Raw genomic sequence first — 27,270 nt, forward strand, 5'->3', positions numbered from 1 at the left:
ATTTACTGACACAGGCAGAATCCCCGTGCAACTTGCAGAAGTCGGGAAACATTCCCCACCATCGCTCAGAAGGGGGTCACAGGGTCATCTCTGGTTTTGTCGGTTTGATAACTCTCAAGGTTGGGACCTTGTTTCTTTTGAGGAAGGGCTTGGAACACCCTTAAGTGGGCGTAGCTGGTATCAGAAATTTGAACCTAGAAACCAGAACAGTGGGAGAATGAGGATCATGTCTGAAACTAAAAGGTGCTCTTACATACTTGGAGGGAGATCTTCTCTCAGAAGCTTAAGTTTAGGCATATCTTCACTTCTACTACAGTGACTCTTAGCCCAACTCTGGATGATAACACGTGGCAGGAGCTACATGGAGAACTCAGTCTCTATGTATCACAGATTGTAATAAAACACATAAAGAACATCAGACAGATGTTAATGGAAAATCAGGACTTCTTGGGGGTAGAAGCACCAGAAGAAACAAAAGGAGAAAGTTTTTGATGGCATTCCATTTAGCTCTTCGAGATCCTTGTCCATCAGCATGAAACTTCTCTGGACATTTAGAGCAGGAGACAAAAGCCTAAGTCCTAATGGCTCAGAGGAGGGACGAGATGCAGACACCATATCAGCTCCTAGACGGTACAAAGAGATCTATCCAAAACCTTCACATGGTCTTAAAAACAACCCCAGAGATGCCATGAAAACTTGAAAGCCAAGATCCCTTGTCTTTCTTACTGCAAACAGGCTCCTGTCTGGACAGACAACATGACATGTCTTTGTGCTTGCAGGGATGTGCATGAGCGACTGAAATAATTTTTAAAATAAACTTGCCTTCCCCTCCACAAAGCCTTCACAAAGATTTCCTACACAGTTGCACAGAATTTCCTGCATACAGAGCCAAATACAACAGGTGCTCAACTCTTAGTGTGTGAGGTCTACGGTATAAAAGGAAGGTTTAATGCCTTAGGCTGTTAAGAGGTCTTTACATGCCTTCTGGTGACTGCAGTGTTGCACTATGTTCATCGTTGTCTGGATTACATCTCAGCTGTAAATTTGTTGGTAAAATATTAGTGATGTGGAAAATTCCCAAGTATAAAACAGCTCGTTCCAGTTAACGCAAAATTGAAGAACTGTTTCCTATCACTTGCAAAACTGGAAAAGACATCATCAGTCACCAGTACTATAAATGCATTTATTAAGATTGAATTTGTTAAAATAAATCAAATTATAGTAAACACTACTGGAGGACACAAGAGGGAATATGAAATCTGCTGCTTTGCCTTGAAAGGCAACAGAGAGGACAGTTCCGGCTAGTTTAGATAATTTGAGCTGAGAAGGCTATCCACTCTCTTCAAGTGAGATGATCTTACAAAACTTATCATTCACATCTCAACAAGCACAGTGAAAGTTGTTTAAGTTTTTATACTTCTATTCTAGAGTAGTGACAGAGGTATTTTATAAGCAGCTAGAGATAGTGTTGATTCTTGTTGGTCCCATCAGGTTGTCTACATTTGCTTCCCTTTCTTGCTATAAACCACTATGCAAGTCACCTATATTGTTTGACTACAAAGTAATCCCTCTTATAAAACATACAAACCTTAATGAAATAGTTTGTTCCAGCAACCAACTGATCCCTGTATACTATGGCTTGAAAGATATCGCATGTTATCTTTGCCCTTCTTTCAAACTCTGGCTTCACCTGTAAAAAGAAAAAGAAAAAAAAAAAAAAAAAAACTGTTGGCAGGTTCATATTTAGGCTGTTCCTTCCCTTCTACCACTCCAATTTACATATTTCTAAACATGTACCTGTAAGAAAATAAACCCAGAACCATCAAAATAATTCAATTTACAACCACATCTCCAGCATTCTTTCCTATTTCAAGTGTTGCCTCCAGCATTCTTTAACATCACGTTAGAGTTAGGCTTCCTAAATAATTTTTTTCCTAAAGCTGCATATTGGTACTTATCAGGTACAACCTTCTCCTTTCATATATAGCAACCACAGTGCAAGAACAGTAGAGTTGGTCTTTTGATTGTATTCAAAGATTAAGTGAAGGTAGCCAGTACTATGCCTGCCGATGGGCAAGGATGAAACAGAGAAGTGATTTGGGTTTGTCTTACTTGCACAGTGCCCACGCAGAACGCTGAGAAAAATACTTCCTGGCAAGGGCATTTTCTTCACTTTCAACACTCAATATCACCACCTGGTCTCCCAGCCTTCACACAAGATTCACCCTTCATACAGACTTCATCTTTAGATAGGTTGCAACTCACCTGGTCAGCAATATGCTGGATTTCTGGAGTAGCAGGCTTAGTTTCAGATAAGCCCCCAAGCACCATAGTGGCAGGTAACATCTCCGAAATGATGGGTGGTTCTGAGGAGGGAAATCCAGAGTAGTCTGAGAAGAGTCACCAGGCACCTTGTATATATATACCTCTATGTACCATGGAGTCCTATGACTATTAACAAATAGAACCAATCACTACTCTAATCTTAATCAGAATATTGCCTGGCTGGCAACTTTAAAGGTTTCAGGAGAAGTGTTTAGTGCAGAGATGACTAATCAAGGGGTTTCCTGAGAATAAGCCTGTAATAAATAGGATTACATTGTGATGGAACATAGTACATCTTTATATTCCTAAGAATGCTCTTTGCATACATTGTAACATGCCACGTCAGAGTAGAAAAATGTCTATGGCAAACAAAGCTGGAATCACAAGGTTCAGTTTAACCATTAACAAATGAGGGGAGACCTCATCGCAGCCTATAGCTTCCTCATGAGGGGGAGCAGAGGGGCAGGCGCTGATCTCTTCTCTTTAGTGACCAGCAATAGGACCCGAGGGAATGGTGTCCAGCTGCAGCAGGGGAGGTTTAGGCTCGACATCAGGAAGAGGTTCTTCACAGACAGGGTGGTCGCATACTGGAACAGGCTCCTCAGGGACACAGTCATGGCAGCAAGCCAGTCAGAGCTTAAGAAGCACTTGGATTGTGCTCTTAGTCATATGGTCTGAATTTTGGGGTAGAGCTGTGTGGTGCCAGGAGTTGGACTCAATGATTCTTGTGGGTCCGACCCAGCTCGGGGTATTCTGTGATTCTGTGATTCTGTGAATTGCCCTTTCCTTGCCAAATTGGGGTGTTGACCACCTGCCGCTGATACAAGAAATGGCCCCCTTTTGGGATGTAGCATCCATGGCTAATCTTGGAATTGGTATCTTATTACAAGGACAGAGTGCCAGCCTGCAGGTACTGTAGTACCTTTGTACACAACTACATTGTAAGGATGAGAAAAAGAGAAGTTACATTTAGCAGTGACAACTTGATACCATGTTTTAACCAATTTTAGCCAGTGTTTTAACCCCCTTAAACAGTTCTAAGTTTTTCTGATTAATGATTCCGCTCCTTTTGCCTGGTACCCTGACGTGGGCTTGTGTAGTCCGTGTCCTGTTTGGATCTGCTTGGAAACAAGGTCTTGCTGCTGCCACGAATAAGCCATACCACAAAAAGAGACTTGGTGCTTTGACTCCTGTTTGTACAAGATCCCAGCCTGAACCATTTTACAGAGAACAAGTTCACACAGGGATTCATGGCAGATTTCAAAACCTGGATTCTTTTTTACCTTTAACCCCAGCTTGCACTGGAAAATAGGAAATACCCTTGGGCCAAAATTAAACTGGGGATAAATATTTCCAGTTTCTCAAAGGGAATTCCTGCTGTGCCTCCGGAGAAATACTAGTTTCTGTAAAGACAGGTATTTTCCAGTTAGAATTAAAGTTGCACCCAGGTATTTTGTATAATCCTGTTATCAAGCCGAGTTGATGAATCCCGTCAGTATTGTCTTCCAGCTGGGGGCATCGTCAGCTAGATGGTTCAGAATGCAGGCCCAGGGATCCCACATGTGAACTCTGTCTGTGTCATGATTTGGACCAGGGCCTTCCATATTCAGCCGTGGTTTTGACCTTTTGTTGTCTAGGGGCCAAGCACTGTCACCTAGATCAAAAAAGGCCTCTAGCTGCTCCAGATGCCCCTGAGCACTGCGGTGATGCTCCAATTGCTCTAGTGCTTGCTTCAATAGTTGGGGCATCTTTTCCCCTACATTTTTCAGGGTTAGACAGACAAGTCTGAAGCCCGGCAATATATTCCGCAATAGAAGACTCTCCCCAGGTGAGACGATTAATATTCCACCACAATAATCTTTTTCCTCTATCAAGTGATGTCATTTGAATTTCACTATACACTGTCAAATGAACTACCTCAGGAACAGAATAACCTAGATTCCATTTTTTGTATCTTTAAAACCAGTACTTCAAAAACTTCATCTAATTCCAAATCTTCAGCTTCTTCCTTAGAAACCAATGCTTCTTCTGGGGCTTTCTCTGTGCCATCAGGTGCTACTTCATGTGACCTGGCAGAAGCCTTTTGTAAGGGGATGGTGGTCTGGTAAAAGTCTTGTATCAAATCTGCATAGTTGGTGGCTATAATAACATTGAGCATTCAAACTTGCATTAGACCAATAAGGCTCAGGAGCAGTTTCTGATTGTTGCAATAATACATTTACAGCAGGAAAGAAGTCATCAGGTAAATCACGCACAGAAGACAAAGCCCTCTTTACAGTGGGATCCATGCACAAAGAGTTATTCAAAGCACAAAGTGAACAAAGTAGAGTTACAAGCAACATCAGCAAGAAATGCATCAGGGTTACCTTGGTTCCAAGCTCTGTAAGAAGAGGGGTGTAATCTTAATCAGAACTAGATGGGGACAGAAATGGTGAAAACAGGAGCAAAAAGCCATATAAAGCACTAGTACTATTAATAGTAAATGTAAGGAGCACCTTAAAATCTTATGTGTATAATGGCTCCATGAAAGCAAGAAAGGTAAATGACCGTCTCCAGCCATCCATACCCTAAGACAGTTGGTTAGGGCTCAAACTACAAGCCTCTTGCCTCTTCACCCACATGCAGGTGACCAGTCCATACATTCAGGAAATGCAGCAAAGCCTCACTCAGCATTTCCCAGCACTCAGACAATCTAGACAGATTTTATATGCAGGAACATTTATGTTTTTCTTGGAACTCCAGGGTCAATTTCCTGCTTATTGACTTCCTCACAGATAAGGAGTGATGCAACAGACTGAAAACGTGCTTCATATCTAACTTCAAGACTGTTCTTGGTACATAGAACTTGAGATTGAAGAACTAGAGCTGACTGGGGTCTAAATTCAATGGTATACAGATCAAGATAAGAGCATGTTACAAACCAGGATGTTGCAGAATGCCCCAAGCTTGAGCAGCAGTGTTATGTAACTGGATGAAAGCCGGATGGGGAAAAACTGCTGTCCTAATACCACTTCCTGAACAAAGTGAAAAACATTCACAGTTCTTGGGAATAAAGGGAGTGGCAAGTGTTGGAAGTTTTCCATTTTCTCTCAGTTCACCACACCACATGAGGAGATCCTCACAGCCCCGTTCATGGAGGGAATGACAATTCAAGCCAATGAGTTCAACCTCTTTCATCTGTACAAGACATTGCTGATTCACTCAAGCACTGATCGTCTTCTGCCACATTCCTACCACGTGTCTCATTCACACAGCAAGACAGATGAGCTAGCTAACTGGGAGAGCCAGCTCACCACGCTGAGGCCACAAGTCACAGAGTACATCCAATAACAGCAAAGCACCTGGGCTAAACCAAGCCAGTTTAGAAATTTCTCCACTCACCAGGATGCAGATCTCACTAATGCCCTTGGAAGGTATTCTGATTCAGTTCCCAAAGCAACACAACCCCTAAGGAGAACGCTTGCTTCTGATTACTGAGAAATGCACTAAGTACAAAGGCAAGTTAGGTTAGAATCTCAGGTAGACAGGAGGAGTGAAACTAAAGACTTTAATAATGTGTGGAAGTCATTCCACACTTCTGGGTTTGTTGGGTTTTGTCTTCAAAGCACAAGAACCTTTTTCTTCCCCCAGAACGCAGAGTTGTGCAGATGGGAAGGGAAGCCAACCTTAACTGTTCAGCTGGCACTGAAGTTTACACATGAATATTAGCCCGTTGCCTTTCAACAGATGTATTAACGGCTGTCTCAAAATGCAGTGATACATCTAACACCAGGGTGCAGTGCTCTCTTGCACACACAGCTCATGAAGTCGCTTTGAAATGCTGACAACTCACAGATTTGTTCATCAGTGGCAACGGGCTATCTAAGGCAGTCTAAACCTCTCTCCATTAAGCTCTGGATGGAATTAAACAGCATTTAGAATGTTGCCTTGAAAAGAACAGCCATCCTCATTACAGCTCTGTTGCGCTAAGAGGTGTAGGTTATGGGCCCGGACAGATTCAGGGTACCAAACTATCACAGTCACAGATTCACCAATAACAAATCAACCAATGTGAATCCGGTTGGATTCAGAGTACTGAACTATCACATTCACGGATTCACCAACAATGTAACACATCCTTAACAGTCACATTCAGTGAGAACTGTCACAGCTAGGAACAATGCAATTCAGTGAAATTTATTACAGCAAGAGGTACACAGGTTCTTTGGATTGCCAGCGATGATTTACTGTCTGCAAAAGCAAGCTAACATGCATGAAATACACAGCCTGGCAATTCATGCGTTAAAAAGGTACAAAGACCCTACAGAGATTTCTATGTTTCTGCAGAGACACCCACTATAACCAAGTGTTCAAATCTCACCCAAATGTGTCCCAATTGTGGGAGGGGGGGAAGAGACGCTCAGCCCGTCAACTGGTCCCAGAAGTCAGGATGCTATCTTCCCTAACATCCCCTCTCTCTTCATCCAATTTATATTACTTTCTGTCTTCTGGGTGGAGATTGAGTGACTCTAGTCATACACACCTTTCTTATGATTGGTGCTAAATTTTCTCGCTTTTGTTTAAAGTTATAGGCTCCGAGAAATTCAGAGCACATTCTCAGTGAGGGGTGGTCGCACCTTGGAGGTGGGTAGCTTTGGGGATGGAGGTGTGTTTTGGTATTATAATGATATTATAATGAGCAAAGTTCACCAAAAGGACAGCATTTTGTCAAAAACATGGCAGGCCATTGGCCCAGGGTAGCAAATATGCAGCTTATCAGTTCCCTTGTACCTTTGAGTTCCCATCTTAACATGGAGCCTGGCCGTGATGTCTCCACTCCACTCTACTCCACCCTCCGTACAGTTCCTCTTAGAGGCAGCACACCAGCTTCCCCTAGTGCAACAACATCTAAGGTTAGAGGCCTACGGAACACTTTGGTAATGCAGCTACACTCCACCCTGAAAGCTTCTTCACTGCTGTACATTGTCTTTAAAATGTGAATATTAGTTTAATCTTCCTAGTCACTTTAGGCAATTACTCCACAATCTCTTGCAGAACATTGACGACCTTGACTGTGTCTCTACTCTGGTCCGATGTAAACAATTTTAAGTAGTAAACAGAAACTATAGTCAGTAAAAATACCGGTACAGTAACAACAACAATAAAAAAAAGAATCCAAACCCTAGGATTAGGTATTTATTAGTAATTTTTAAACAAGAAATGAAACCATCTCCCTAGAAGTGACTGGGACATCTAAAGAAGTGGGACGGTCTGAAGGTTGCATAGTGAGTGATAAGACATGACTACCTGCACGAGATCAAGACTCAGCAAGGATATCAGCTAAGCTTCTCGTTAAAGTGCTTTTACTTGCAGAAACAAAGTTTCAACCAGAAAAGGGATGAAATCCAGGTATTTGTTGGCTCCAGTATTTGATACACGTGACATCAAGAGGCCCAGTAATGTTGTGACTACCTTGATGGCAAAGTTGAAAGAGCATTCAGTCACAGACTAAGCAAGATCCCAGAATGGAAAGGGGTCACTAGACACAGAGACCATTTTATCTGCACTCGTTTAGCATGGCCCACAGCTACACCAGTGCCACTTACATCCCATCACAAAACATCCCACCGCACAGACAGCACGTGTGCACCTGCAGCCCAGAAAGCCAACCATGTCCTAGGCCACAAAGATGATCAAGGGGCTGGAGCACCTCTCCTATGAAGACAGACAGAAGGAATTGGGATTGTTCAGCCTGGAGAAGAGAAGGCTCCGGGGAGATCTTAAAGAGTTCTCAATGTGCTCTGACGAGTGCCAAGTAAAGGGCAATAATCACTTTACTCTCTCTTCTGCCTCGACTCCTGCTGATGCAGCCCACTGTGCTGTTAGCCGTCATTACTACCAGGGCACGCTGCTGGTTCATGCTTAGTGTACTGCCCACTGGGACCCTCAGATCTGGACCTTAATCATGAATTCGCAGAATGGGTTGAAATCTGGTCTTTCAGGGATTACTTCTCTCTCAGCTCTCCATACTGTGTCAGGATGTCCATTTGTCATACACCGTGGTGAGTCATTGCTATGATACCCCAACAAGCTACAGCTGCATGTGACTCTGAGCTGTTGGTAGCAACCGAGCCTAGTGCTGAGCTTTGTGGAGGAAATAGAAAATGTGCTGAGCTGGGGCAATTTTGAGGCCTGTGAAACCAAACCTGCACAGCACCTAGGGTGAGTTAGGGAGCACAGGACAGGATAGGGACAGTGGGATACTTACATCTGCCCTCCACCATGCTTCCTAACATTCAGAATCCACTCTTGTGTACAGAAAAGCACCAGAGTTTGGTGCAGCACCTGAGTGGTGGCAGTCGTGCTCACTTTCCCCAAGTTGGGATGCAGGCAGGATAGCAAATGTATTCGTGTACAAAGAAGAAGTGTAATATAACTGAAAAGAGAAAATCTATTCACTGCTGTTACTCTTGTGCTGGGAGTGGAGTGAGGGCTTCGTAATGATGCAGTGCAATGAAGAAGGCCTTCTGGGTAGCACCAAGCTTGCAGCAGGGATTCCATGACTATTTCATATTGCCCTTGCAAACAAACCCTGAAATCTGTTTTTTTACCCAAGAATCTTACTGTATAGCCATGAGATTCTAGGCAGACAAGTGTGGGACAGAAAAAGGGCAAGCAACGCATGAGAGCTCACGTCCCTATCAGGGGTACTGGGCAAGTTATTCTGACTTCTTCAGCACAGGTTTTACACTCTGGAAACTGGGATTGATGACTCCGAATGCTTGTTATTTTTTGGGTGAGCGAGAAATATTTACAGTTTGAAACGCTTCATATTGCAGTTATTAAATGATGGTAGAACTGGCCAGTGTTGTAAAGACTCAAGCTGAATTATGTTGCTTTCCAAGCTTGCTTTTTGGAGGCCTGTCTGTTACGTGATTTGAAGAGGGAGCTAACGCTGAAGACAGCCTTCTTCTTTTCGAACAGATCACATATGTTTTAAATCTTCTATTTTAAAAGACCTAAAGTCTTGTGGATGTACATAGGAAACCACTTTACATTTGTTGTTAAATATACAGGGCAGAAGGGAAGCTGAGATGTTAACAGTGGAAATAACATCAACATAAATCTTCTAGAATAACAACAAAGGTCTTTGTTAGAGGCTGTCTCCAGACTTTGTCTCTGTCTGTGATGATGGAACCACATCACTGTCTTGGTTGTGCTGCCTCTCTAGACTCCTGGCCTTGCTTCAACACACAAAAAAGACCTTCAGGGTAATCGGGCACACTGATAGCATGAGCCTTCAGTCCTAAATACATGAGTATTGCATCAGTCTTAATCACTTGATGTTTCCTTAAGGTGAAGCCTCAGCTAGAAGAAAAAGAAGGGAAAACCTTTGATGTCTTCACTGCAGTGGAGTTTAAGGCTCAGGTGGTTGCTGGAACAAACTATTTTATCAAGGTAAAGGACACAGGGCAGTGGAATTCCTCCTAGGCTGCAACAGGTTGATTCCTGTTCCATCAAAGAACAAGAAAATACCTTTTTTTTTTTTTATTTTTTTGTAACAAATCTGGAAAAAACAATCTCTTTCTCTCATGCCATTCTCTTACTGCCCAGTATCTGAAGGAATCACATAGCTCTCCTTTCATCTTTTGCTAATGCAAACCCAAGAACCTGCACTGGCTACAGTGCACCTCAACCAGAATACTGTGCCTGAGGCGTGTTTGTGGACTTCCCAGGTCTGGAAGTTGCAGGGGAGAGACACTAGCACGTGTGGATTTGCAGCAAGCAGCAAGAGAAAAACATGCATCTTTTTATGTACTGTTTTGCAACGGTGAATACATCTGTAGGTTTAAGGTATACTTAAATTCAAGTGTATTTTATTGGCAAATACCGGAAGGTGGACTTGAACAGAAAGATTCAGAGAGCAAGGGAAAAGAGGAGTACTGTAGCCTTTGGAAAGAAACATTCCCTTGGTAATCATGTTTTTCCTCTTGCAGCAGTAGGATATAATGTCCAGTAGAGGGTGTATGAGTTTGTTTGTTGTTGTTTTTTTTTTAATTTGATGTTTTTCTGGATCCTAAGGAGAAGTCCTAGAAAGGAATTCGAACTTTACAAGCATTTCTGCACTAATAAGAGTAAGTACTTCTCTCAAATTTAGATGGTATATTTCACTGGCATGTTGTGGTGGTTTTACCGTGCTGGGCAGCTAAACCCCACAACCGCTCTCTCACTCCCCCTCCTTTAGATGAGGAGGGGGAGAAGTAAAGCAAAGAACAACTCACGGGTTGAGATAAGGATAATTTAATTAAAGGGAAATATAATTATAATTATAATAATTAAATAAAGACTACCATGAACTAAACAATTTAACTAAGGGGAAGTAAAAGGGAAAAGGGGAAAAAGGGAGGAAAACAAACAAACAAAATAAATGAAAGCTATATGGAAGTGCAGAGGAAAGAAATTACTCTCTACTTCCCACAAATGAGCGATGATTGACCACGTCCTTGAAGCAAGGCCTCAACGCACGCAGCCGGTGTTCGAGAGGAGGACCGACGTCTTCTCAACGAGAGCCCACCCCTCCCCTCTTCTTCCTGTTTCCACCTTTTATTGCTGAGTGTGACACCACATGGTATGGAATATCCCTTTGATTGGTTTAGGTCAGCTGCCCTAGTGATGTTTCTCTCCTCACTTTTTTGCCCACCCCCAAGGAGGGTTAGAGAAAGGCCCAATGCTGTGCCACTGCTGCTCAGCAGTAGACACAACACTGGTGTGATAACACTGCTGTTCCAGCTACAAGTACAGAGTACGGCACTGAATGGGCTGCTGCCGGGAAAGTTAACATTCCAGCCAGACCCAGTACAACCTCCACCCCTTATTCCATAACATTTGTGTCACACTCAGATCCCCATACTTTAGCATACAAGCATTCTCATCATTATCCCTTGTCCTTTAACAGGACAAGGATTTAACAGGACAGGATTAATAGGCAGGTGTATCTTTTCATTCCATAGGTCTTTCTTGGAAAATGTTCATAAGAACTGTTGATGATTAGGTCTTCATCTGCCAAAGTGGCCACTCAAGGCAGGCGGAGTTGGATGTCTGGACACCAGCACCAGCTTAGCTCAAGTCCTTGTTGCACTGCCCGGCTCCTTGCAAAGTTGACCTGTCGTTGATCCTACAGCATCTTCCTACAACATACAACTTAGATTATAGATTAGTTTTCTCTCAATGTCAAATCTCCTTGAGGCACACACTTGATATCCCCATTCTTTTGCATGACCCACCAGGTATACCCTGGTCCTTGGGCGAAGACAATCCCACAAGTGGGTTTGCCTTTTCCCAAGGCAGGAGCAACCCACACTGCCTTCCCCATCCACCTTCCTATATGCACTACGGGAACTTTAGCTCCTTTCACAGTGTGTAGGGGTTTTGTTTCGGCAGGACCAGCACGGCTGTCAGACCCCCTATTGTTAACTAGCCAAGTGGCCTCTGGTAGATTTGTGTCCCATTGTTTCCACGTCCCAGCACCTAATGCTCGTAACATAGTCTTTAACAGTCCATTGTACCTCTCAACCTTCCCAGAGGCTTGTGGGTGATAAGGGATGTGGTACACCCACTCAATACCATGCCTCTTTGCCCAGGAGGTAACAAGATTGTTTCGGAAATGACTCCCATTGTCAGACTCAATTCTCTCTGGTGTACCATGACGCCACAATACTTGTCTTTCCAGGCCCAAGATAGTGTTTCGGGCCGTGGCATGGTTTACAGGGTATGTTTCCAGCCACCCAGTAGTTGCTTCTACCATGGTGAGTATATACCGTTTGCCTTGGCGAGTTTTTGGGAGTGGTCCGATATAGTCAATTTGCCAGGCCTCACCATATTGAAACCCTAGCCATCTCCCCCTGTTCCAGGGAGATTTTACTTTCATGGCTTTCTTGATTGCAGCACAGGTCTCACACTCACGGGTAACCTGCGTGATGGCCTCAATGGTCAAGTCCACCCCTCGATCACAAGCCCATCTGTAAGTGGCATCCCTCCCTAGATGTCCTGATGTTTCATGGGCCCATCGAGCTACAAACAGCTCACCCTTACGTTCCCAGTCTAGGTCCACCTGAGCCACTTCAATTTTCGAAGCTCGATCCACTTCTTTGTTGTTCTGATGTTCTTCAGTAGTGCGACTCTTGGGCATGTGGGCATCTACACGACGTACTTTAACATCCAGGTTTTCTACCCGGGCAGCAATATCTTGCCACAGGGTAGCAGCCCAGATAGGTTTACCTCTGCGCTGCCAGTTGCTCTCTTTCCATTGCTGCAGCCACCCCCACAGAGCATTTGCCACCATCCATGAGTCAGTATAAAGATACAATACTGGCCAATTTTCTCTTTCGGCGATATCTAGGGCTAGTTGTATGGCTTTTACTTCTGCATACTGAGTCGACTCACCTTCCCCTTCCATGGCTTCCACAACTCGTCGTATGGGATTCCACACAGCAGCTTTCCATTTCCGATGGCTCCCTATCACACGGCAGGATCCGTCAGTAAACAACGCATACTGCTTTCTGTCTTCTAGCAACTCATTGTATGGTGGTGCCTCTTCAGCACGGGTTACCTCTTCTGTTGGCACTCCGAAATCTCTGCCTTCCGGCCAGTCCATAATCTCTTCCAGGATTCCTGGGCGATTGGGTTTTCCCATTCGAGCCCGCTGTGTAATTAACGCTATCCACTTACTCCATGTAGCATCAGTTGCATGGTGTGTAGTGGGAATTTTCTCTTTGAACATCCAGTGTAACACAGGTAGCCGCGGTGCCAAGAGGAGCTGTGCCTCTGTACCCACAACTTCTGAAGCAGCTCGAACACCCTCATATGCTGTGAGTATTTCTTTTTCAGTTGGGGTGTAATTGGCTTCTGATCCTCGATAGCCCCGACTCCAGAAGCCCAGAGGTCGATCTCGAGTTTCTTCTGGGGTTTTCTGCCAAAGGCTCCAGGTGAGCCCATGCTCCCCAGCTGCAGTGTACAGTATATTTTGCACAGCTGGTCCAGTACGGACAGGCCCAAGGGCTACTGCACGAGCTATTTCTTGTTTGATTTGTTCAAATGCCTGTTGTTGCTCAGGGCCCCACTCAAAATAGTTTCTCTTTCGAGTCACTCGATATAGAGGACTCACAAGCTGACTATAGCCTGGCACATGCATTCTCCAGAATCCCACGAGGCCTAGGAAAGCTTGCGTTTCCTTTTTGCTAGTTGGCGGAGACATTGCTGTTATTTTATTGATCACATCCATTGGAATACGGCGACGTCCATCCTGCCATTTTACCCCCAAGAACTGGATTTCCTGTGTAGGCCCCTTGACCTTGCTCTTTTTAATGGCAAAACCAGCTTTCAGGAGAATTTGGATTATTTTCTTCCCTTTCTCAAAAACTTCTGCTGCTGTGTTGCCCCACACGAGGATGTCGTCAATGTACTGAAGGTGCTCAGGAGCTCCCCCTTGCTCCAGTGCAGACTGGATCAGTCCATGGCAAATGGTAGGGCTATGTTTCCACCCCTGGGGCAGCCGATTCCAGGTGTATTGGATGCCCCTCCAAGTGAAAGCAAACTGCGGCCTGCATGCTGCTGCTAAAGGGATGGAGAAAAATGCATTAGCAATATCAATTGTGGCATACCACTTGGCTGCCTTTGACTCTAGTTCGTACTGAAGTTCTAGCATGTCCGGCACTGCAGCAGTCAGTGGTGGCGTGACTTCATTCAGGCCTCGATAGTCCACTGTTAGCCTCCACTCGCCATTAGACTTTCGTACTGGCCATATAGGACTATTAAAGGGTGAGCGAGTCTTGCTGATTACTCCCTGACTCTCCAGTCGGTGAACCAACTCATGGATGGGAATCAGGGAATCTCGGTTGGTGCGATATTGCCGTCAGTGCACCGTTGTGGTAGCAATTGGTACCTGTTGTTCTTCAACCTTCAGAAATCCTACAACAGAAGGGTCTTCTGAAAGGCCAGGCAGGGTAGACAGCTGCCTAATCTTCTCTGTGCTCAAAGCAGCTATGCCAAAAGCCCACCAGTATCCTTTTGGATCCTTGAAGTACCCTCTCTTGAGATAGTCTATGCCAAGGATGCACGGAGCCTCTGGGCCAGTCACAATGGGATGCTTTTGCCACTCATTCCCAGTTAGACTCACTTCAGCTTCCAGTACAGATAGTTGTTGGGATCCCCCTGTCACTCCAGAGATACAGGTGAGTTCTGTCCCTTGGTAGCCTGATGGCATTAAGGTACATTGTGCACCAGTGTCCACTAAAGCTTTGTATTCTTGTGGTTCTGATGTGCCAGGCCATCGGATCCACACAGTCCAATAAATCCGGTTATCCCTCTCCTCTACCTGGCCAGAGGCAGGGCCCCTCTAGTCCTGGCTGGAGCGTCTGCCACTTAATTCTTGCAAATGAGAGGTAGAGGTCCCTTCATCATGGTCAAGAATAACATCAGCTCTTCTACTGCCTCTGGGGTACTGCCCAATAGAAACCGGAGCAGCATTTCTTTTAGGAGCCCCTCTTCTTGCTGCTGTATTTCCTTTCAGTTCACGTACCCGAGCAGCTAGGGTTGAAGTAGGTACACCATCCCATTTCCTCATATCTTCCCCATGGTCACGCAGATAAAACCACAAGGTGCCACGTGGTGTACGTCTTGGGTACTCTCTCTCTTGAGCAGGCGAATGCTGATTCTTAGTGGCTGAAGTATCACTCTGTCTAGATGAGGGGGAATATACTTTCTCCACAAGCTTGTCAAGTCCTTTAGACAATTTCTCCACAGCTGAGACACAGGACTGTAGCGGAGCAGAGAGATTGTCTTCATATTTTTGAAGCTGGCAGGAGACATCATACATTGTTGGTCCCATCCCCTCATCCCAGTGAATTGCTGCCAGGGTACTGGCATGTGCTGATGGTGCACTCCGCACAAATTTACGCCACGTGGATGTTGTGCACTGGACTTCATCGGGGTCTTGAGGTGTCTGGGCATTGTCCAAATCACTATAAATCATCTCCCGCACAGCTAATTCCCGCAGATGTTGGAGACCTTTATCCACAGTGGTCCACTTGCCTATGTGATATACAATATCTTCCTTATGGGGATATCTTTCTTTGATAGCTGCCAGGAGTTGTCTCCAGAGGCTGAGGGCCTGTGCTCCTCTCCCGATTACTTTGTCGATTACCCTTTCTCTAGAGAGGGATCCCAGCTGCTTGGCTTCATTGCCTTCTAATTGTAGGCTACTGGCCCCAGCATCCCAGCATCGGAGCAGCCAAGTGAGGATGTGTTCACCTGGGCGTCGACCATAATCCTTTCGTATTTCTCGCATCTCACTCAGGGATAAGGATCAAGTGATTTCTGATTCCTTTATGATTTCCGTCTCGTCTTCCTGCTGTTTTTGTGACGGCTCTGCTTTAGAGGTGCCTGCCAATTCCCCTTCTCCCTCCTTCTTAGGAGAGCCTTCTTCCCTTACTAAACGAGCTGACCTCCGTTTCCATTGTTTTGACTTGACTATGGGGGCGACTGATACCATAGTTGGTTGGTCCTCTGGGTCAGCCACAGCATGTGTTACTTGGTCATCAGATTCAGAGACTTCCTCCCGCTCTTCAAATTGCTGGATGATGTTAAACAGTGTTTGATAGGAATAAACCAGGACCCAGCACAATGCTGCAAGCTGTTGTTCTCCGGCATTATCAGGGTCAGGACATACAACTCTCAAACATTCTACCAAGTTTTTAGGATTTAGCACTTGCTCAGGGGTGAAGTTCAAAACTATTGGAGGAGACACTCGTGACAGGTATCTGCTAACATCATCCCACACACCGTGCCACTCACCACAAGACTGTTTTGGGACAGATTCCCAAATAAGTTTTCTAAACAATCGACTAATCTTAGAGAGAAAATGAAACCTGTTATTCAGAATTAGAAATAGCAATACATGGGTTACAGATGGAGCTTCAAAATACTCCCAAACTGTTGTAATTAGCCCACTGTGAAAGAAGGGAAAGGTACCATTCCTGATATTATTAATAAACTGGTGTCCAGATGAGAAAAGGAAGGCAGTGTAGTTCTGAATATTCTCTGGAAGATAGTTTCCATGGGACCCAAATGATAACAGCGCAGAGCCTGAATTCCAGATTAAACCCAAGGTCAGTGCTTGGCAGCACAGCGAATTAAAAAAAGTGAACACAGATTGTAGCACTTTGTCAGATCAGATATATAGGAGAAAGGAGAATATGACACGGATTGCATGACATATGAACAAAGCTATTATTAACAGGACAATGTACATGGTTACTAGTAAGCAAGTGTGTTAGTTGTATGCGTTTAATCAATTCTATTGTTATCTCAACCCTTCGAGCACCACGTTGGGCGCCAAAAAGGACTGTGGTGGTTTTACCGTGCTGGGCAGCTAAACCCCACAACCGCTCTCTCACTCCTCCTTCTTTAGATGAGGAGGGGGAGAAGTAAAGCAAAGAACAACTCACGGGTTGAGATAAGGATAATTTAATTAAAGGGAAATAATTATAATAATTAAATAAAGACTACCATGAACTAAACAATTTAACTAAGGGGAAGTAAAAGGGAAAAGGGGAAAAAGGGAGGAAAACAAACAAACAAAATAAATGAAAGCTATATGGAAGTGCAGAGGAAAGAAATTACTCTCTACTTCCCACAAATGAGCGATGATTGACCACGTCCTTGAAGCAAGGCCTCAATGCACGCAGCCGGTGTTCGAGAGGAGGACCGACGTCTTCTCAACGAGAGCCCACCCCTCCCCTCTTCTTCCTGTTTCCACCTTTTATTGCTGAGTGTGACACCACATGGTATGGAATATCCCTTTGATTGGTTTAGGTCAGCTGCCCTAGTGATGTTTCTCTCCTCACTTTTTGCCCACCCCCTAGGAGGGTTAGAGAAAGGCCCAATGCTGTGCCACTGCTGCTCAGCAGTAGACACAACACTGGTGTGATAACACTGCTGTTCCAGCTACAAGTACAGAGTACGGCACTGTATGGGCTGCTGCTGGGAAAGTTAACATTCCAGCCAGACCCAGTACACATGTCTATGTTTTCTTTGCCACTTTTTCAATAGTAGTTACTATCTTGTTCAGTTTTTTTCCGTGAGCCTTTTTCACATTCCAGATGACTAAATCATAGAATCACTTCAGTTGAAAAAGACCTCTAAGTTCATCTAGTCCAACCCTTAAACTAACACTGCCAATTCCGTTGTTAAACTGTGCCACTAAGCACCACATCTATGTTTACATTAATATTTCTTTTACTTAGAAATACTTTGTTTTAATTGGGTGAGGCAACAACAAAGGCTTTGGGGAGGGAGGATGGGGGTTGGAGGTCAGGTGTGTGTGTGTGTGTGTGTGTTGGAAATTTTGATAGTTTACTTTGGGAGAGGTGGTGCTGCATTCTGAACTGAGAAGAAACAGCCCACTTGTGTATGCCACCAGGGCAGATTCTTGCTTCCACACTGAAGAAACTACACATGCACATTATTATGCCTCTTGTGGCAGGAATGCTGTGTGAGCATGTAACCAGAATGGTTTAGAGCATGATCTGCTTCCTAACTATTAAGGGGAGCTTCAGGGAGCTCAGACTACTTTTTTGCATATATTCTTTTGCTCACATCAGCCCAAAGAGTCCTCCCACACTCCCAATGTAGAACATTGGTGGAATATGTCAGGGCTGTTATGCACTGCTTGTTTTGCTAAAATAAGGTGCTTCTGGAGATGGTATTTTTTGTTGCTGGTAAACTCTCCATCCTGAAGTATTTTATATGGTTCAAAAAAGCTAAACATATTGCCAAATGGTATTGTGAGAGAGGTCAGCTAGCACTGATAATGCTCGACTTAATGCATGCCTATTCAGTACAGCACCAAATATGAACACAAGCAAGGCATGGCATGAGACCCATTGAAACATTTAATGTCTCACATCTGAGCCCAAACTCATTGGCTTGGATTGCACTGGGTGTAATTCAAGAACACCTACCGAAGCAGCTGGTAACATAAAAATATGGTTGTCATGGTTTGGGGTTGCTTTCTTCCTTTGTTCCCTCAGAGCTTAACTGAAAATTGATCTCATTGCCAGTTCCTGATGCTACAAAAAGAATGAGCTGCATGCATCTCCAGTAAACCATGCTCTGTAATCATGATGGTCACGCTTTGCTCCAGGGCCTGGGTGCTGGGACTGAGCTCTTCCTGCTGCAGCAGGAGGTCCCTCTTCCTGCTACTTTGAGCAGGTCGTGCCTTTCCTCACCCAACCCTAACCAGTCAAGCTGCCCTTACAGAGGGGCACACCTTTTGGCTCCTCAATTCCTCCCCTAGAAATTTCTCTCACTCTTTCTGAAGAGCAGCCTTGTGTTTAATGCACTAAGAGCAAACCCAAGAAATAGGTAGCCTGTTAGACCTATGAACACTGACAGTACTAGGAAAGAAGAGATAAAAGGAGTGTACTCTGTCTTAGAGCTACAGAACCTTAGGTGGCAGAAACAGCTCTGACTAGTATTTCAGAGCCCTCTCAAGCTTTAGACAGGTGGCAGACTCAGACACAACAAGCAGGAGATGAACACAGCTTTCAAAACTTATTTTATTCTCATGCATTTACTGACACAGGCAGAATCCCCGTGCAACTTGCAGAAGTCGGGAAACATTCCCCACCATCTCTCAGAAGTAGTCCAGAGGATCATCTCTGGTTTTGCCGGTTTGATAACTCTCAAGGCTGGGACCTTGTTTCTTTTGAGGAAGGGCTTCGAACACCCTTAAGTGGGCGTAGCCAGTATAAGAGTCAGAGATTTGGACCTAGAAACCAGAACAGTGGGAGAATGAGGATCATGTCTGAAAATAAAAGATACTCTTACATACTTGGAGGGATATCTTCTCTCAGAAGCTTAAGTTTAGGCATATCTTCACTTCTACTTCAGTGACTCTTAGCCCAAGTCTGGATGGTAACAGGTGGCAGGAAATACATGGAGAGCTCTGTCTCTATGTATCACAGATTGTAATAAAACACATAAAGAACATCAGACAGATGTTAATGGAAAATCAGGACTTCTTGGGGGTAGAAGCACCAGAAGAAACAAAAGGAGAAAGTTTTTGATGGCATTCCATTTAGCTCTTTGAGATCCTTGTCCATCAGCTTCAAACTTCTCGGGACATTTAGAGCAGGAGACAAAAGCCTAAGTCCTAATGGCTCAGAGGTGGGACAAGATGCAGACACCATATCAGCTCCTAGACGGTACAAAAAGATCTATCCAAAACCTTCACATGCTCTTAAGAACAACCCCAGAGATGCCATGACAACCTGAAAGCCAAGATCCCTTGTCCTTCTTCCTGCATACACACTGCTGCCTGGACAGACAACATGACATGTCTTTGTGCTTGCAGGGGTGAGCATGAGTGGCTGAAATCATTTTTAAAATAAACTTGCCTTCCCCTCCACAAAGCCTTCACAAAGATTTCCTACACAGTTGCACAGAATTTCCTACATACAGAGCCAAATACAACAGGTGCTCAACTCTTAGTGTGTGAGGTCTACGGTATAAAAGGAAGGTTTAATGCCTTAGGCTGTTATGAGGTCTTTACATGCCTTCTGGTGACTGCAGTGTTGCACTATGTTTGTCATTGTCTGCATTACATCTCAGCTGTAAATTTGTTGGTAAAATATTAGTGATGTGGAAAATATCCAAGTATAAAAAAGCTCACTCCAGTTAACGCTAAATTGAAGAAGTGTTTCCTATCACTTGCAAAACTTGGAAAGCCATCATCAGTCACCAGTGCTATAAATGCGTTTTTTAAGTTTGATTACATATCAGTCTTAACTTCTGAGTAGCTTGGTCAGGCTCCTCAGTAGTAGGTAGGCTACTCAGTACTTGGTAGGCTTACCATGGACAGCACGCAAGTACTTTACACATGTGATTGCCTAGGTCAGCAATAAGCACTAAGGGAAGAAATCTAACTGGGCGTGACTTCTGGCTCTACCGCAGCCTTCCTATGAGTCATTACTCTTCATTACTCACTACCTCATCCACAAAACAAAGGCACATCTCACAGGAGTAGGGGAAGGATAAACATCATTTGTTTAAGTAAGACTCTAACTGGCCATACAAGTAGGTGGCCTGTCAGTACTATTCCCTTGTACCCACAGAATGTAGAAATAACTGGTAACAGTTATTTTATGGAAGGGCTCAGGAAAGGAGGTTTGGCACTATCTGTCCTTCCTGGGATCAACTAAATACAGGCATCTGAGAGCAAATGCTCTTTACGTCTCTGCAGAATCACTGTTCCCCAAACCCTATCTGCCAGTTCTCTTCCATAAAAAACAAACTCTGACTCTTGTCAAGAGAGCGCATCCTACCCAGGCTTATATCCACTCATACGTGAGGTTATATTAGAGCAGTCACATGTAGGGTTTGTGCTATGTACAGAAAGCCAGCCCGCCTCTAAGCAATGTTTTCAAGCCTTCAGTTCTGCTTGCAAGATATGACTTGCAATTTCTGATATGTTACTTCTCAGAAAACTGCTGGAATCCATGGGTAAGGCTTTCCAATAGACGATGAATTGCACTACATTCGTCTGCAAAGTGGTTGGTCTGTTTGTTTCTTTGTTTGTTTTAACTAAAGAAAGAACAGGCAGGCTGTACCTCTGCAGCAGATGACACAGAACCAAAGGATCAGCACACGTGCTTGCATACAAAACCGATCAGAAGAATCTGGGATGCTCGCATTAAATTAACAAATGGACTAACGCTCCATCAAATGCTCAGGCTGGCTTCAAAGTAATCATCATAAACACTACTGGAGGACACAAGAGGGAATATGAAATCTGCTTCTTTGCCTTCAAAGGCAACAGGACAGCACAGTTCTGGCTAGTTTAGATAATTTGAGCTGAGAAGGCTATCCACTCTCTTCAAGTGAGATGATCTTAAAAAAGTTATCATTCACATCTCAACAAGCACAGTGAAAGTTGTTTACGTTTTTATACTTCTATTCTAGAGTAGTGACAGAGGAATTTTATAAGCAGCTAGAGATAGTGTTGATTCTTGTTGGTCCCATCAGGTTGTCTACATTTGCTTCCCTTTCTTGCTATAAGCCACTATGCAAGTCACCTATATTGTTTGACTACAAAATAATCCCTCTTATAAAACATACAAACCTTAATGAAATAGTTTGTTCCAGCAACCAACTGATCCCTATATAATAAGGCTTGAAAGATATCAAATGTTCTGTTTTCCCTTCTTTCAAACTCTGGCTTCACCTGTAAAAAGAAAAAGAAAAAAAAAAAAAAAAAAAAAAAACTGTTGGCAGGTTCATATTTAGGCTGTTCCTTCAATTCTACCACTCCAATTTGCATATTTCTAAACACGTACCTGCAAGAAAATAAACCCAGAACCATCAAAATAATTCAATTTACAACCACATCTCCAGCATTCTTTCCTATTTCAAGTGTTGCCTCCAGCATTCTTTAACATCACGTTAGAATTAGGCTTCATAAATAATTTTTTTCTAAAAGCTGCATATCGGTACTTATCAGGTACAATCTTCTCCTTTCAAATATAGCAACCACAGTGCAAGAACAGTAGAGTTGGTCTTTTGATTGTATTCAAAGATTAAGTGAAGGTAGCTAGTACTATGCCTGCCTATGGACGAGGATGAAACACAGAAGTGATTTGGGTTTGTCTTACTTGCACAGTGCCCACGCAGAACGCTGAGAAAAATACTTCCTGGCAAGGGCATTTTCTTCACTTTCAACACTCAGTATCACCACCTGGTCTCCCAGCCTTCACACAACATTCACCCTTCACACAGACTTCATCTTTAGATAGGTTGCAACTCACCTGGTCAACAATATGCTGGATTTCTGGAGTAGCAGGCTTAGTTTCAGATAAGCCCCCAAGCACCATAGTGGCAGGTAACGTCTCGGAAACGATGGGTGGTTCTGAGGAGGGAAGTCCAGAGTAGTCTGAGAAGAGTCACCAGGCACCTTGTTGTCGACGGAAGGAAGACACAGACGGTCAATATGAGTGAACAATGAACTTCAACTTTAATGGATAGCTCAGTCGCCTTTTATCTAGTTTGAACGTAATCAACTCATACATATTGCAAAAACTAAGCTCAGGATTGGCTAACATTTCCCACTCTTTTCAGTTAGTTCCTCCTTCTTTTAGCCACCGTCCCGCCTTAGGGACTTTCCCCATCGCTCAAGGGCATCGTGTCCTTGAGCCTGATTGGCTCTCAGCCAGCTACGTGCCAGACTCATGTGAGTTGAGTACGGTACTTCACTAGCCCATTTCCTCCTAACTGCCCAACATCCACATGTCCTATTTCACTTAACCATTCCTCCACAATTCCCCCGTTTTTATTTTGCGCTACAAATACCTTCTCTGTGAGTTGCTCTAGTTTCTTAGTTAGGCAGTTAAAGATTATACGTGCAGCAGCTATAATCAATATAATTATAAGTAGAAAGCGAAGTCCCTCTTTAACTAACAAAACCCATCCACCCATGTTCCCAAAAACAGATTTAAGCCAACCTTCAAACCAACTATCTTGTACTACAATTTTTTGTGTATGATCCCTTAACCATTTCAACTGGTCGTGAATTGACTAACCATGGTCGGAAAGATAAAAGCAACACATTCCTTCTACATCTTCACACCCATGTCCCTGAGCCAGCAACAAGAAATCAATAGCGGCCCTATTTTGCAATACAGCATGTCTTAGACTCTCCATATCTTGTGACATTTCAGAAAGAACTTGTGTTGTTACATTTGATTGTTTAACAGCCCAACAAGCAAGCTTATTAATGTTAGTCAAAGCGTGTGCAGTTCCCACACCAGGCACCAAAGAAGCAAAGAATCTTTCTGCTGGACCCCACAATTCTACATCATCATTACAGTCAGAACCCAAAGTTTTTAGTTCTCGTTTAATTCTTCTGCTCCTTGTCGAGTTCTGCCACGAGTGTAAATCTGGAGCGAAAAGTGTGAGTTGCCCTAGGTAACACGGTCCTCCAAAAGCATTGGCGGGTACTCCTTGCCATGCACGGTCTCCACAGATCAAAAACATGCCAGAGAGAAGCAGCACAGCCGCCGCTGCTTCCATGGTTACGTCAGACAGGCTGCAGGGTCCTGATGTCCGTCCCTCTGCTCTGTGCCGACTCGCCAAACGGTGAGCTCCAAGCGCAGCGCTGCTCGTGGCGGTGACTGAGGGGGGGGAGGCTCCCATTGCCCCGTAGCCCCCTGAGGCAGCGTCACCGTTCTCACTGAAGGCGGCAGTGGGCAATGCCCAGCTCCAGCACTTCCCAGCAATCCCAGTCGCTCTGTAGCGGCAGCAGCGACTCTCTGCTCAGCCTGATGTGTAGCTAAAGCGCTAGTTAGTGACTGTTCTCCAAAGCTTCAATAATTTTTTGGCAGACTTAATATCATTAATAACATCAAACAATTTATCTCCAAATTTACGCCACTCTGTTTGTTCAAAAAACTGTATCAGGATTTGTAAAACAACCCTGCGCTACTGCATATGCTAATAACCCTGGTAATTCTTTTTTACAATCTATATCTAAAATGCTCCACTTTTCTAAAAAGCATCTGAGCAAATTATACGCCGCTTGTCTTTCATACCTTTATATATACAGTTGCAGCCTTTGCAAAGACCTCGGCGGCGCTTCTCCGGCGGGACCCTTTATAGGCTCATCCCGAGTGCAGGGACTCCCTTCCACCTTCCGAGCTGCGGGTGCGGGGACTCCTGTCCCTTTCACCTTTCAGACCTCGGCAACGCGTGACCGGCGGGATCCTCTCCCGGGTGCGGGGATTCTTGTCCCTTCCACCTCCTGGGCTGCATTGCAGGACCGGATCCTCCCTTATTCCGTCGAACACGTGGCCCAGGATTACTGCCAGCAGTGTCCAAATCCCGTTCAGACCGGTCCCTGTTCGGGCGCCAATTTGTTGTCGACGGAAGGAAAACACAGACGCTCAATATGAGTGAACAATGAACTTCAACTTTAATGGATAGCTCAGTCGCCTTTTATCTAGTTTGAACATAATCAACTCATACATATTGCAAAAACTAAGCTCAGGATTGGCTAACATTTCCCGCTCTTTTCAGTTAGTTCCTCCTTCTTTTAGCCACCGTCCCGCCTTAAGGACTTTCCCAATCGCTCAAGGGCATCATGTCCTTGAGCCTGATTGGCTCTCAGCCAGCTGCATACGTGCCAGACTCATGTGAGTTGAGTAAGGTACTTCACTAGCCCATTGCCTCCTGACTGCCCAACATCCACATGTCCTATTTCACTTAACCATTCCTCCACACCTTGTATATATATACCTCTATGTAACATGGAATCCTATAACTATTAACATATAGAACCAATCACTACTCTCATCTTAATCAGAATATCTCCTGGCTGGCAACTTTAACGGTTTCAGGAAAAGTGTTTAATGCACAGAGGACTAATCAAGGGGTTTCCTTAGAATAAGCCTGTCATGGGTAGGATTACATTGTGACGAAACATAGTACATCCTTGTATTCGTAAGAATGTTCTTTGCATACACACTAACATGCCACTTCTGAGTAGAAAAATGTCTATGGTAAGCAAAGCTAGAATCACAAGGTATGCCCTTCAGTTTAACCCTTAACAAATGAGGGGAGACTTCATCGCGGCCTACAGCTTCCTCATGAGGGGGAGCAGAGGGGCAGGCGCTGATCTCTTCTCTTTAGTGACCAGCAATAGGACCCAAGGGAATGGTGTCCAGCTGCACCAGGGGAGGTTTAGGCTCGAGATCAGGAAGAGGTTCTTCACAGACAGGGTGGTCGCATACTGGAACAGGCTCCCCAAGAACATAGTCATGGCAGCAAGCCAGTCAGAGTTTAAAAACCACTTGGATTGTGCTCTTAGTCATATGGTCTGAATTTTGGGGTAGAGCTGTGTGGTGCCAGGAGCTGGATTCCATGATTCTTGTGGGTCCGACCCAGCTCGGGATATTCTGTGATTCTGTGATTCTGTGAATAGCCCTTTCCTTGGCAAATTGGGATGCTGACCACCCACCGCTGATACAGGAAATGGCCCCCTTTTGGGATGTAGCATCCATGGCTAATCTTGGAATTGGTATGTTATTACAAGGACATAGTGCCAGCCTGCAGGTCTCTGTAGTGCCTTTCTACACAGCTACTTTGTAAGCATGAGAAAAAGAAAACTTACATTTAGCAGTGACAACTTGATATCATGTTTTAACCAATTTTAGCCAGTGTTTTAACCCCCTTAAACAGTTCCAAGTTCTTCTGATTAATGATTCCGCTCCTTTTGCCTGGTACTCTGACGTGGGCTTGTGTAGTCCGTGTCCTCTTTGGATCTGTTTGGAAACAAGGTCTTGCTGCTCCCACGAGTAAGCCGTACCGCAAAAAGAGACTTGGTGCTTTGACTCCTGTTTGTACAAGATCCCAGCCTGAACCATTTTACAGAGAACAAGTTCACACAGGGATTCATGGCAGATTTCAAAACCTGGATTCTTTTTTACCTTTACCCCAGCTTGCCCTGGAACATAGGAAATACCCTTGGGCCAAATTAAACTGGGGATAAATATTTCCAGTTTCTCAAAGGGAATTCCTGCTGTGCCTCCAGAGGAATACTAGTTTCTGTAAAGACAGGTATTTTCCAGTTAGAATTAAAGTTGCACCCACGTATTTTGTATAATCCTGTTATCAAGCCGAGTTGATGAATCCCGTCAGTATTGTCTCCCGGCTGGGGGCATCGTCAGCTAGATGGTTCGGAATGCAGGCCCAGGGATCCCACATGTGAACTCTGTCTGTCTCATGATTTGGACCAGGGCCTTCCATATTCAGCTGTGGTTTTGACCTTTTGTTGTCTAGAGGCCAAGCACTGTCACCTAGATCAAAAAAGGCCTCTAGCTGGTCCAGATGCCCCTGAGCACTGCGGTGATGCTCCAATTGCTCTAGTGCTTGCTTCAATGGTTGGGGCATCTTTTCCCCTACATTTTTCAGGGTTAGACAGACAAGTCTGAAGCCCGGCAATACATTCCGCAATAGAAGACTCTCCCCAGGTGAGACGATTAATATTCCACCACAATAATCTTTTTCCTCTATCAAGTGATGTCATTTGAATTTCACTATACACTGTCAAATGAACTACCACAGGAACAGAATAACCTAGATTCCATTTTTTGTATCTTTAAAACTGCTTCTTCAAAAACTTCATCTAATTCCAAATCTTCAGCTTCTTCCTTAGAAACCAATGCTTCTTCTGGGCAATGACTTTGCTAGCAGGTGCTAAGTCCTGTGACCTCGCAGAAGCCTTTTGTAAGGGGATGGTGGTTTGGTAAAAATCTTGGATGAAATCTACAAAGTTGGTGGCTGTAATAACATTGAGCATTCAAACTTGCATTAGACCAATAAGGCTCGAGAACAGTTTTTGATTGCTGCAGTAATACTTTTACAGCAGGAAAGAAGTCATCAGGTAAATCACGTACAGAAGACAAAGCCCTCTTTACAGTGGGATCCATGCACAAAGAGTCATTCAAAGCACAAAGCGAACAAGGTAGAGTTACAAGCAACATCAGCAAGAAATGCATTAGGGTTACCTTGGTTCCAAGCTCTGTAAGAAGAGGGGTGTAATCTTAATCAGAACTAGATGAGGAGAGAAATGGTGAAAACAGGAGCAAAAAGCCATATAAAGCACTAGTAATATTAATAGAAAATGTAAGGAGCACCTTAAAATCTTATGTGTATAATGGTTCCATGCCAGCAAGAAAGGTAAATGACCGTCTCCAGCCATCCATACCCTAAGACAGTTGGTTAGGGCTGAAACTACAAGCCTCTTGCCTCTTCACCCGCATGCAGGTGACCAGTCCATACATTCAGGAAATGCAGCAAAGCCTCACTCAGCATTTCCCAGCACTCAGACAATCAAGACAGATTTTATATGCAGGAACA

General features: G+C 44.2%; 2 protein-coding genes across 3 annotated transcripts; both read right to left on the reverse strand.

The window, feature by feature from the left end:
* Window positions 1–65: 65 nt before the first annotated feature.
* LOC309873768 (cystatin-A5-like) lies at window positions 66–2,346 on the reverse strand (the record flags this gene model as incomplete). The annotated part of the gene is made up of 3 exons (XM_082751480.1): window positions 66–194; window positions 1,589–1,690; window positions 2,266–2,346. The coding sequence occupies 3 exons, from the start codon at window positions 2,344–2,346 to the stop codon at window positions 66–68; spliced, it is 312 nt and encodes a 103-aa protein (XP_082607606.1).
* Window positions 2,347–18,902: 16,556 nt separating this feature from the next.
* On the reverse strand, window positions 18,903–24,294 carry LOC309873889 (cystatin-A-like). Of its 2 annotated transcripts, XM_082751679.1 has the most exons (4): window positions 23,946–24,294; window positions 22,167–22,312; window positions 21,485–21,586; window positions 18,903–19,132 (listed from the first exon to the last, which is right to left on the reverse strand). In XM_082751679.1, the coding sequence occupies exons 2-4, from the start codon at window positions 22,230–22,232 to the stop codon at window positions 18,998–19,000; spliced, it is 303 nt and encodes a 100-aa protein (XP_082607805.1). In that variant the 5' UTR covers window positions 22,233–22,312; window positions 23,946–24,294; the 3' UTR covers window positions 18,903–18,997. The 2 variants fall into 2 exon arrangements, with proteins under 2 accessions (XP_082607805.1, XP_082607804.1); XM_082751678.1 differs by lacking the exon at window positions 23,946–24,294 and having other exon boundaries at window positions 22,167–22,371.
* Window positions 24,295–27,270: the final 2,976 nt, after the last annotated feature.

The sequence above is a fragment of the Aythya marila genome, assembly GCF_965140915.1.
Source record: "Aythya marila genome assembly, chromosome: 1".
In the NCBI taxonomy this organism is placed as follows: domain Eukaryota; kingdom Metazoa; phylum Chordata; class Aves; order Anseriformes; family Anatidae; genus Aythya; species Aythya marila.